The sequence below is a fragment of the Notolepis coatsorum genome (genome assembly GCF_963971535.1).
Source record: "Notolepis coatsorum genome assembly, chromosome: 16".
In the NCBI taxonomy this organism is placed as follows: domain Eukaryota; kingdom Metazoa; phylum Chordata; class Actinopteri; order Aulopiformes; family Paralepididae; genus Notolepis; species Notolepis coatsorum.
In genome coordinates, this window is record NC_140180.1 from 45,185,711 (window position 1) to 45,198,383 (window position 12,673).

Below are 12,673 nucleotides of genomic sequence, written 5' to 3' on the forward strand. Positions count from 1 at the left end.
CATAATATGCCGTTTCCAGGAGGTTATGTGGCTCTGTTGTGTTATTGATGTCTACTGCAGCTCAGCAGGCAACGACACCTGCGTGTTCCAACAAGGGGGAGTCAGTCAGTCAGTAAGGGACATTCACGATTGCCAAAAAAAAAGCGTGTGTGTGTGTGTGTGTGTGTGTGTGTGTGTGTGTGCGCACACATGCAAGACAGAGGAAAGCAACATATCCTGTTGTTGTTGTTGTTGTTGTTGTTATTTGCCAAGGGTCCACAATACACACTCTGCTGCACGGTTCCAGTAGAGTTGCTCAGCGAGGCAGGTGGTGTTGATGAAGCCGGTGGAGAGGAGAGCTCCTGGTGCATTTCAATGGCCCCGCCACCCGCTCCCATCACACGCCGAGGTGCCAGGGGTTGACAAGCGGACACCAGGCGGGGAGGCGGGGCGCGCGGAGGTGCTAGGGGTTGACAAGCGGACACGGAGACCAGGCGGGGAAGGATTGTGTGTCGCTAGTCCACAGGGGCTGAGGTACAGTGGCCCCTTGAGTGACACGGCTGTCAATTTCAATCTCGCCCCGTGTCTTATATCGGTGGCCCTGGCATAAAACACAGGCTTCAAGACGAGAGGCCGTGTGTGAGAATGACGCGGAATAATAGGACTGGCCGATGACTACCGAGTCGGCATGTGACGATGTTCGCGGTGAAACACCACGGTGGATGGTGATGCCATTTGTGTGTGTGGGGCTATTTGTGTGTGTGTGTGTGTGTGTGTGTGTGTGTGTGTGTGTGTATGTGTGTGTGCACGTGTGTGTGTGTGTGTATGCGTGTGCGTGTGTGTGTGTGCACGCATGTGTGTGTGTGTGTGCGTGTATGTGTGTGTGCGTGTATGTGTGTGTGTGTATGTGAGTGTACTGACCTGAAGCGGCTGGGCCTCATGATTCTCCAGTCCCTCCACAATTGGAGCAAATCTCTCTTTGTTGTTCCTCTCCGCAGCGATCGTCATGGCAGCCAGAATCTTATCCAGGCTGTTAGAAAACAAAGGATGGGACAGGCAAACAGAAAAGTCAACAATCACTACCTCCCTGGCGGCACATTCGCTCACAGGTTCCAGCTCGGACCCCATGTGTAACTGCCTCTGTGTTCAGTTTAAAACATTCGTGATGATGTCATAGCTGAACATTCTAGAACATCGCACATCCTTATATAAGTGGAAGTTTCGGCCACAACCAGTCCTTTCGGGTAGAGCCAAGGAAGATCTGTACCTCCGCAAAGGATGGCGTCGAGTGCAACTCTTATCCAACCACTTCTGGCCAAGATGGAAGAAGAAGTACCTCCTGAATCTCCAACAGAGACAGAAGTGGACCAAAGATCGTAGGAACACAAAGGTCGATGACATTGTACTCCTACAGAATGATGCCACACCACGTAACCAGTGGAGGATGGCGAAGGTTATCGAAGTGCACCCAGGAAAGCGCATCTCCACACCCGTCCACCTGGAGAGGCCCATCCATAAGACGGTGACGCTGGTGGAAGCAGAATGAAGTTTCTTTCTCCCTCTTATCTTTCTCTATCTTTTTCCCTCTCTCTCCAGGCGCAGTCTGAGGTGATTTGTCCTGTGGAGGCCAAGGACCGTAGTTATTGTATTTAGTCTTTGTTTACGTTCTATGCAGTATGTTGTCTCTAAGTTATTGTAAGAATCATATACAATTGATATGTTTGGTGGGAGTGTAACTGCCTCTGTGTTCAGTTTAAGTTTGGTTCCTACCTAAAGGCTGCTAGGACTATTGTTAGGAACATTCTGGAACAGGCTAGAACAGGCTAGATGCTAGAACATTAGCTCTGCCACAACATTCTGGAACGTTTGTGATGATGTCATAGCTGAACATTCTAGAACCTCGCACATCCTTATATAAGTGGACATTTCGGCCACAAACAGTCCTTTCGGGTAGAGCTCCTAGCAAGAAGATGAAGAAGAATCTGCTAAAGTCCATAATTTCCTCTCTTATTGCATGCAGCCAATAAGGTACGTTTGGTGTCGGGCGGCTACGTGGCGTAGTGGGCAAGGCGCTCGCCACGAATGCGGAGACGCTGGGCTCCACATTGCTTTCAGTTTAGCTGGTCGTTCATACTAATACACAGGGTTCGAATTATCACCTGAGAGCTATGGGGGCCCCCTGAATCTTTTTTTTTTACTATTTTTTTCCTGCAATTGTGGCTGTTTTCGAATATTTAGAGGAATATCTCATTAGGATTAGTCTAATACTAAGTAATAATGACATCACACAACAGTCTAATCATTAGACTATTGTGTGATGTCATTATTCAGTCTCATTCTTAACCATCAATATTTGTTCATTTTCTTATTCACCTCTGATATATAATGCCATATTTACTTATTTGCATTTTGCATCTGATCAAATACAACAATTTAATTTGAAAAAATTTGACCAAATTTATTAACTTGAATTAACATTTATTTGTCTCTGCACTTATAAATCAAAAACTAACAAAATAATCGAATGGAAAATAAATAGTTGTATGGCACAACAGCAGCATTTATCAGGATACAGTAAGTAACATTATAATCTGATAATAAAATTAACATAAAATAAATACTTGTATAAATCTAAATAAAGAATGTTTTTTTCATCTCTGTGGCATGATCTGTGCACAAGAATGATCGGATCGGTGAGCTGGCCTGACTGTCGCACCGTTCAACTCATTAAGTGTCATAAGGGGGTTCAGTTTGGTGAACGGCAACCTTTCTTTAGCGACAGTATATGCTGCCCTGAATGAACTGGCTGTCTCCTTGAGCAAAGCAGATGTGATTTCGCTCACTTTTTTTGGAAGCACTTCCTTCTGGTTTTGACTTTCTATTTCTATAGCTTGCTTATGAGCAATGCTATCACTGTGCAAGTATATTTTCTTCCTCAACGTCTTGCTCTGAGAGCTAGTCACAGTCCCATTCATCCACTGCTCTGCCAAATGGGCTCCAAATGATTTATTTAACATGTCTTGGCGTTTTTACATGGAAGGCAGCCAATGCATCCCTCCTTGGCAAATAACCAGCTATATTTATTTTTCCAAAAGTTCCACTGACTCGGACCCCAGCATTGTGGTGGTTGAGTAGCAGCACAGTCCAGGTCTAGTGGTGGAGACTCGGGTCTGGCAGTGGCAACCGGCGCGGTAACAATAACAGGTGCACTGTACACAGGAGCAGCAGAGCTAACACTAGTACTAGCAAGAATAGCAGTGTCAACTTCAGTGACAGTAGCGCTGCTAGTTGCTGCACTAACAGCGTCAGTCTTTGACCTTTTTATAAAACCAAAGCTGTCCAGCTTTGTACAGCCTTGCAGCGGGTTGAGCCTTTTTTTTGGCGGCATGTGGCATACTGTTTAGTGTTTATGTTTTCAGTTGCAAGACATGGACCGGCAGCTTTCTGTTTACAGCAGCTGCTTGCTGCTTCTTCTTCACTAGGTTGGAGTAGCGTTAAACTTATGGGCGACGCTCATGGGCGACGCATAGCGGCTTGGAGGTGAAATGCAGCCTATTCCACAACAATTAATTACTGTTATTTTAAAAACTGAAAAGAAAAATATGATCTATTAACAATTTATTTAGGTAACATAAATAATACTAATTTGTACATAAAAAAAAAAAAATTATATTATTTTTGACAGACCCCCACAGGGGGTCTTGACTATGGGGGCTCAGACTCTAGCTATGGGGGCTGAGCCCCCATTGGCCCCCTCATAATTCGAACACTGCTAATACACATTGGCCGTATTAGGGGGAGGGAAACTGATGGGTGGGGATCGGGCGTTGTGGACAGCGACTTCTACAGGTCGGTTGGTGCGCCTGCACAGTAGAATCAGGAAGTGTCGGGGGCAGCGTGAGCCTCCCACGCGTTACTCCTCGCCACTGAGAGATCGAGCTGCGCAGGTGAAAAGATGCGACTGCTGTTACCTCAAGTACCGGAGGGGACTTGTGCTATGTATGACTTAGTCCACATTGCAGCCGGCTTGTGGGAGGCAAGAAACAGCATTCGTGACAGGGGAGGGTTGAATTGGATGATACGAAATTGGGATGGGAGAAAATATAGAAAATGGGAGAAAAAGTGGACAAAAAAAATAAATAAAAGGTACGTTTGGTGTCGTAAATGTTGCTATGTGTAGGCCCATGCCATGTAGCTAAGGTGCTAGCTAAAGGCCTGCTAAGCATCAATGATTGAAGGACGTAATGTGCGTGTAGGTTAAGTTCATGTGGTTAACAACGTTGCAAAGACATGTGCCACTAAGAGACAAGTAGAGATAATATGGATGTATGTTGTATTGTTTGAGCTGTGATTTATTGTATTTCATGTATGTGTTCACAGTTCTCACGGTTTGGATTAAAATCGGTTCGGTTCGGATTGAAATAAATCCAATCAGTAATATCAAGAATGTGTTGCTGTCATCATTGCAAGTAGAGGGAGTTACACCGTGTGTCTTATCTTTCTTCGTGTGTCGCTCTGGCCATTTACTTGGCGTGTCCTTGGTCACCCTGACCAATCCTATTGTTCTGCATAATGGTTGTATGGTATTGCTATCCAACTTCCTAGCGCCCTTGCTAGGGCGACACTTGATGGAAAAAAGGCTTTTATTGCAAATGTAGTTGGTTGCCATTGTAATAACATTAATTTTGGCTTGGCCAGAGCAAACAGAAATTATTGCAGGGAGAAGGCTGCCAGACTAAGCCTGAATACACCTATTGTGAAGGTAAGCAAAGGTAAGAGTGCTTACGATGGCTCAAGGCAGCTCAGAGGAGAAGGACATCGCATAATGTCAGACGCCACATCGCGGCGCGGAGAGAAATGTGTGCTGAACACACATGCTCTCTCTCTCTCTTTCTCTCTCTCTCTCTCTCTCTCTCTCTCTCTCTCTCTCTCTCTCTCTCTCTCTCTCTCTCTCTCTCTCTCTCTCTCTCTCTCTCTCTCTCTCTCTCTCTCTCTCTCTCTCTCTCTCTCTCTCTCTCTCTCTCTCTCTCCTCTCTCTCTCTCTCTCTCTCTCTCTCTCTCTCTCTCTCTCTCCTCTCTCTCTCTCTCTCTCTCTCTCTCTTCAGCCATCCAAGATGGTTGAATCATTGTTTCCAGAAGAGGGAGGATGGTCGCGTCTATTATCCTTTCTCTGCTCCAAAAAAAGAAGAAAAAAAGAAGAAAGTATTATTGAGAAGTGTGCGTGTGCGCGCGTGTGTGTGTGTGGGGTCTTCACTCCCTGTCAGCCCATGAATGTACGTGCCTGCATAGACCCTCACAAGCATGTGAGTTACGACTATAATTTAGCTCGATGCTAACGTGATCACATAGCTTTTTGAATCTGCCATGGCTTCTAGTAACAAGGCGGGGGGGGTTGTTAATAATAATAAAAAAGTAACATCTGGGCCATGATAAAATACATGTAATGGCTTTAGTGAACCAAGCAGAGGGGGGGGGGTCTCTGGGAGATCATGTGTCTGACCCACAACTGTCAGCGGGGGGACACTGAGCGGAGTGAGCCCGGCGTGGGAGATAAATGGAACGCCGCAGCCCGTAATGGAGGTGAGGAGGAGTCACAGACGGGGAGTGCGGGCCGCCGCATACTGAGCAGCTTCAGAGGCGCTTCAACGGAGCCGCGGAGCGGGGGCCTCGCACAGAGCCGCTACTCACCCCATTCCCTTTTCATGCCGTCACGTGCGGTGGGCATGCAAGGCTTCTGAGCCGCCGTGACATCATTGGCTGATGTGGAGGAGGAGGGAGGAGGAGGAGGAGGAGGAGGAGGAGGAGGGGAGGAGTGAAGGCTCAGCTCTTTAGGGTTGGGGGATTTTTTTTTTTTTTTTCTACTCTCTTTTTTTTTGCCAGGCCAAACGTCAAGAGGATGTTTATGTTATAGTGTATGTGCTTAAATCATATGTACTGTACCTGTACACATGTACTGTACCGTCATATATACGTGTATGTGGGGGGGGGCTTCAGAGCCGCAATGCATGCTGGGAGATGTGAGGGACAGAACTCTGAGCCGCTTCTCCCCCGCTCTTTCATTTATATGTCTTTGGCAGATTTGTTTATTTCCCGCCAACGCGTACAGACTAACTGTGAAGTGTCATTGTTATTCTGGTCCCGCTCGGCAGCAGACACAATAAAAAAGTGCTCCCCGGGATTCAATTTATAATGTGTCAGCCGGGCTGTGTGTTCATGGCAAACAACACGGAGCACTTAAACACATTACACACAAACAAACTGCATTGTCTGAAGCATGCGAGTCACGACCTCCATACATCTCAAGAGGCCGGGCGCTGGTGCTGCATTATGAGGACATTCGGTGGTGCATTTATACTGTATGTCTGACTGCCTTCAAATACCAGTCAATCAGATCAAATACAAGAAGGACGGGCGTCTGGGTAGTGTAGAGGTGAAAGCACTCTCCTACCAGCGCAGGTTCAATTCCCAGTAGCGGTAATCTAGCTTCGTCAGACATACTGACGAATACGATTGGCAGTGCTGCCGGATGGGAAGCCGGTGAGGGTATGACTCCTAGTCGTTGCAACAGTGACTCCTACTGGTCGGTCGGGGGGCATCTGTTCAGCAGGGAGGGGATCTGGGTGAAATTGCGCTCTCTACCCTCAGTGAAACTCCTCACTGTCAGGTATAGGAGACATGCACATATAGGAGACATGCACCCTCCCAGACCGACAGAGGAGACATTTGGTAGTCTACACTGGTTGGTTGGTTGGTTGGTTGGTTTTGGTGGTTGGTTGGTTGGTTGGTTGGTTGGTTGGTTGGTTGGTTGGTAGACAGACAGATAGACAGACAGACAGACAGACAGACAGACAGACAGACAGACAGACGACAGACAGACAGACAGACAGACAGACAGACAGACAGACAGACAGACAGACAGACAGACAGACAGACAGACAGACAGACAGACAGACAAACAGACACATAGATAGACAGATAGACAGATAGATAGATAGATAGATAGATAGATAGATAGATAGATAGATAGATAGATAGATAGATAGATAGATAGATAGATAGATAGATAGATAGATAGATAGATAGATAGATAGATAGATAGATAGATAGATAGTAACAGAGAATGATATTGATGAGTAAACACTGATCACGGTAGAGAGTTCTTACATGTTTTCTTCTCCTATGATACAGACGGCAGAAAGAATTTTCACAATCTCCGTCATCATGTTGGTCTGTTTGGGATCAATTGCCCGGGCAAGCAGCAAAAGGCTCCGCTCATCTCCCAGAATCCTTTGCAGTCCATACTGAAATACGGTAGGGAGAAAGGGATGGAGGGAGGGAGGGAGGGAGGAGGAAGAAGAAAGAGAGAAAACGTCCATTGGGTATAAATTAATGAGAGCATTTGCATTCATGGAGAACTTTCACTTCAAGTAGAGAAAAAAGAAGAGAATTATAGAAAGACGCTCTAATGTAAGTTATAGTTGCCCTTAATTCTCTTTTAAGGAGGGACAATGAGGCCATGGGAAAATGGAGATGATGATGAATTAATCCAATTCGGGACAGGGCTGTGGGGACAAATACTTCTTGTAAGCCGCAACCTTTAAATCTCCCTGGCTAGAGATGACCAGGTGGGGAGTAAAGGCACTAGCAGTAGCCATAGTCCATCTATCCTTCAAATGTGATACTTTGGAGTAATGAGCTAAAAGACAAAGGAACAATTCCAGAGTACGAGACACTGGGCTGAAAACTATAAATTAGCATCACTTTGCTGTTTAATTACCACACAGAGTCTACGTTTAAAGGCCCAGTGTGTGATTTTTCCCTGACCATGTAAATGTGGGGAACATTGTTCAGTTTGTTCTGTGGATAGAAAAATCTGCTTTTTGGAACTTTCTTAACCAGCCAATCAAACCAATGCTAACAAATATGACCAACATAAGCAAATATTTTACAACCACAAAATACAGAAAATGCAGTTAATGTCTCGTGTTGTCTAGTGTTAGTCCTTGTGTCAAGAGCTCAGCCACAACATGTCTCAACATGTCTCTCTGGGGTGGGGCTACCCATTTGTTTACATAACCGATTGGGCCTTTAATCCTGGTTAGAAATCATAATCCTGGTTAGAAATCATATAACAACCTAGACCATTAACATGAGAGTATGAAAGATATGTATGTGTTTTGTGAAAGTAAATTTGACTTAATACAGAAATGTCTTACTATCTCCTGCCCACTTTGGATGCAAACATGTCATAATTAAACAGAGGCTATTATGACATGGCATTACAGTATATGAATTACTGAATCATCTCAAGGTTTCAATTACTGCCACCTGAAAAATGTTGCCGCCACAACATTGAATTAATTATGTGGCAGTTATTAAAAAAATAAAAAATCATCCATCAATACAAACCTTGTTGTTCATGAAGGCCTTCAAGCATTGGATCAGTTTGTGCTGGTTCCTCTTGTCAATAGTCTCTTGTCTGAAAAGAGAAAGCACATGTCGTAATAGAGCACAGTGCAGAGCAGTGCAGCGCTTCCCAAAGTGGAGAGCTGTCCAGGGCTGCTGCGCACAATCTGCTCATTTCACATTATAATTCTACATGTTACCACACAGCTTATGAAATGTGATTTAATTACATGTCAAAACTAGTTCATAAGCTGATTAAACATATAAATTGGTCATCGTTTAAAATGGCATATCAAATTGAATAGGTTACACTCGCTACTGAATGCATATTTACGTTGCAAAGATGGTTTCTCAACTTTCGTCAAGCTCAAATGGGCAATAATTAGCATTATTTCTTCTAAAATACCCTCCCCCCACCATATCAATGAAGATGACAACTAGCTCTGGGATAAATGCACACTAGTCTCACATTGCCAGACCTATCTACAGACTGCGTTTTAGCACTGTGCCAGAACACACACAGTGAACAGAGTTTAGAGTGTTTGCCTTCTAGAGACGAATGTCCCTCCCTCTCAAAGAGAGAAAGCGAGAGGGAGAGAGAGATAGAGAGAGGGAGAGAGAGATATAGAGAAAGATGGAGAGAGAGAGAGAGAGAGAGATAGAGATAGAGAGAGAGAGAGAGAGAGAGAGAGAGAGAGAGAGAGAGAGAGAGAGAGAGAGAGAGAGAGATGGAAAGCGCTTTACAAGTCCTGTTCTGCTCTTTTAGAAGCAAGTGCAAGTTATTGTTTTTAAATATTGTCAGTGTGTTTTTTTCTACGACGGTCCTTGTAGGTTTAAAAAACGATGTCAGAGCCAAGAGACGGGGATAATATTCAGAGGAAAAACTCAAAATTTCTGAGATTAAAGTCAGAAGTTGACCTAAAAAGCTTGCTTAGCATGCCATGGGACTGATGTGTCAGGCTAGGCAAGTCAAGTCAAGAGTTTTATTTGTCACGGCATACAAGTATACAATGAAATGCGGGTGGTCTTGCCCGCAACGATGTGCAATACAGTAGTAACAACATATAATAGAATCCAATAAAACAACATTGTGCAATAAACAGTAACATAGTAGGGCATATCGGTATTTGTACATAAGTTATTTACAGAGCATGGAGGACATGCTAGGTCCTGTGGTAGTGCATACTCTGTTAGCTACGGATGAGGCACTGGGTCTTGCTATTTTATACAATCTCAGGTTATACTATACTATTTTTAAAGTGACCTTTCCTTAGTGGCCATAAGTGTGGGCGTGTGCAGCATGAGTGTGTGCTTGCTCATGTTAAAGTGGCTGCTAGTGTGTGAGTGTGTACAGTGTGTGTGTTGTGTGTGTGCTCATGTGTGCTTGTGTGTGGAGAGTTCAGTGTTCAAGGCTCTGATGGCCTGGGGGAAGAAGCTGAGCCGAAGCCTCTCTGTCCTAGTAGCTGGGGTTCGCAGGCGTCTGCCTGACCTCAGCAGCATGAACAGGCTGTTGTTGGGGTGGTGTGGGTCTTTCATTATTCTGCAGGCTCTGTTGCAAAGTTGACAAACTAATGGAAGTTAAAGTGTCATGTGTCACTGCATACTATATGCTTCTCCTGACTGGTGGTTAAGATTAAGATGAGCCCCTAATCAGGACCGCACTGTTGTTATTTTTATTATATTTGGGAAAACTCACAACAACATAGCCATGGCTTATTTCTCTTGTTCAATAAAGCCTATTTGGACATTTGATTGACAGCCGGCTATAACTTCTAGAGTGGTATGTGAGTCTCAGTGTGCCTGCACGACACTGGATAAACCATGGCTCAACCCCCCACACTGGATAGGAGAGTGCATGGCGGTGGGCTGGGGCTGGGCACTGACTACCAGAGTGAACCAGTAGCATCTAAACGTTATCTAGCAGGTGTAATCACTGTGTTTCTATCAATTCTCTTCACATACTGGAATGTAACCCAAACAGGAGTAGGTAGCATTATGCTATTGACATAGGTGATGCTATAAGGACACTGCAGACCAGGGATCGCCAACCTTTTTTAAACTGAGAGCTACTTCATGGGTACTGAGTCATACGAAGGGCTACCAGTTTGATACACTCTTCTGAAATAACACATTTGCTCAGTTTGACTTTAGTTATATATTATTATCAATGATAAATGATACTCATCTTTGTGAAGACACCGATCACGTTAATGATCAATCACTATAATTATCAACAATGACTGAACAAGGTGGGGAAACAGATAATATCAATATTCAACACTTTATACACCCAGGCTTGCCGCGGGCACCTCATGTGGTCCTTGGGGGCTCCCTGGTGCCATGGGGCACCTCATGTGGTCCCTGCGGGCTCCCTGGTGCCGCGGGCACCTCATGTGGTCCCTGGGGGCTCCCTGGTGCCACGGGCACCTCATGTGGTCCTTGGGGGCTCCCTGGTGCCGCGGGCACCTCATGTGGTCCCTGGGGGCTCCCTGGTGCCGCGGGCACCTCATGTGGTCCCTGGGGGCTCCCTGGTGCCGCGGGCACCTCATGTGGTCCTTGGGGGCTCCCTGGTGCCGCGGGCACCTCATGTGGTCCCTGGGGGCTCCCTGGTGCCACGGGCACCTCATGTGGTCCCTGCGGGCTCCCTGGTGCCGCGGGCACCTCATGTGGTCCTTGGGGGCTCCCTGGTGCCACGGGCACCTCATGTGGTCCTTGGGGGCTCCCTGGTGCCACGGGCACCTCATGTGGTCCCTGGGGGCTCCCTGGTGCCACGGGCACCTCACGTGGTCCTTGGGGGCTCCCTGGTGCCGCGGGCACCTCATGTGGTCCTTGGGGGCTCCCTGGTGCCGCGGGCACCTCATGTGGTCCTTGGGGGCTCCCTGGTGCCGCGGGCACCTCATGTGGTCCCTGGGGGCTCCCTGGTGCCGCGGGCACCTCATGTGGTCATTGGGGGCTCCCTGGTGCCGCGGGCACCTCATGTGGTCATTGGGGGCTCCCTGGTGCCGCGGGCACCTCACGTGGTCATTGGGGGCTCCCTGGTGCCGCGGGCACCTCACGTGGTCATTGGGGGCTCCCTGGTGCCGCGGGCACCTCATGTGGTCCCTGGGGGCTCCCTGGTGCCGCGGGGCACCTCATGTGGTCATTGGGGGCTCCCTGGTGCCACGGGCACCTCATGTGGTCCTTGGGGGCTCCCTGGTGCCGCGGGGCACCATGTTGGTGATCCCTGCTGTATACTCTGTACCTGTATATCAGAGAATGGATCCGCTCCCATCCAGAAGTTAATTCAAGACAAGACACACGATGGAGGGAGATGATGCACATCAGACACTGGACTCACACAGTGATGTTTTCTGTGCACCATGTGCCGACCAGAGGATGGAGCCGAGTGGAGTGGCCCATATTTCACCTGAGCAGTGAGCACTCAAAACCCCTCGGGGCCACTCCATTCCGCTCATGATGCTGCATTGCCAAAGTCCATTTATGTTAGGCTATTATGGACAAACATTTATTGAAATGCCGCCGGCATGTAACTTGTAAAAGTGACTAATCGTCGCGTTGCCCAACCGGCTGTTTACTGCCACTTTGGGACAAAGGCCGCGCTTCACTTGCTACTGCTGCTGCTGCTGCTGCTGCTGTGTTAGAACTCTTTCATTAGTATTCCCACATTAAGATCACAATCAAGATCCTGTTATATCATCCATGACCTACATTTGTTAGCCTTTGCTGATACGTTTCAGGAGAAATCATCCATGGTCTCTCGCACAACAGTGCCAATTACGCACGCATGTGGAGGCTATCCACGCATTCTCCTCCCACAGTACCAAGGAAATTATATTACCTCGCCTGCATTCCACTTGAAGGAAACCCAAGGTTATTGACACACACTTTGTGTCCTCGCCTCCACTGACCAGGCTCTATAACCACCTGTTAGGCTAAATATCACAAACCCTCTGCCGACCAGCTCTAATGGGCATAGCACTGAAATCTGATCCACCACTAGAAAATGATCTAATCAGATAATAGAACGTGGGTATTTCAATTCAGGAAGGAGTTTACACAGAAGGGGATAGCCTAGCGAGGCAGTTGACTTTGATCTAAAAAGGAGACAATGAGGGAATGTCTAATGGTAAGAACCATACAGGCTGCTGTGTTGGAAATGAAAAATATATTCACGACTATTTTAAAGTTGTTCTCACACCTGGTTGCAAGCAGACTTTCTGCTGCAGCTTGTCTCACACCTTGTTGTTGCAAGTTAGCTTAGCTTAGCACAATGAATGGAAGCGGACAG

At 46.7% G+C, this 12,673-nt stretch overlaps 1 protein-coding gene across 1 annotated transcript in view; it reads right to left on the reverse strand.

Moving 5' to 3' along the window:
- The window catches only part of diaph2 (diaphanous-related formin 2), an 874,190-nt gene that overhangs the window by 578,412 nt on the left and 283,105 nt on the right, over positions 1-12,673 (reverse strand). The window contains exons 9-11 of the mRNA XM_084332019.1: positions 8,389-8,458; positions 7,144-7,280; positions 901-1,009 (exon numbers count right to left, since the gene is read on the reverse strand). Coding sequence (XP_084188145.1) covers positions 901-1,009; positions 7,144-7,280; positions 8,389-8,458 — 316 coding nt within the window. The remainder of the gene's footprint in view (positions 1-900; positions 1,010-7,143; positions 7,281-8,388; positions 8,459-12,673) is intronic.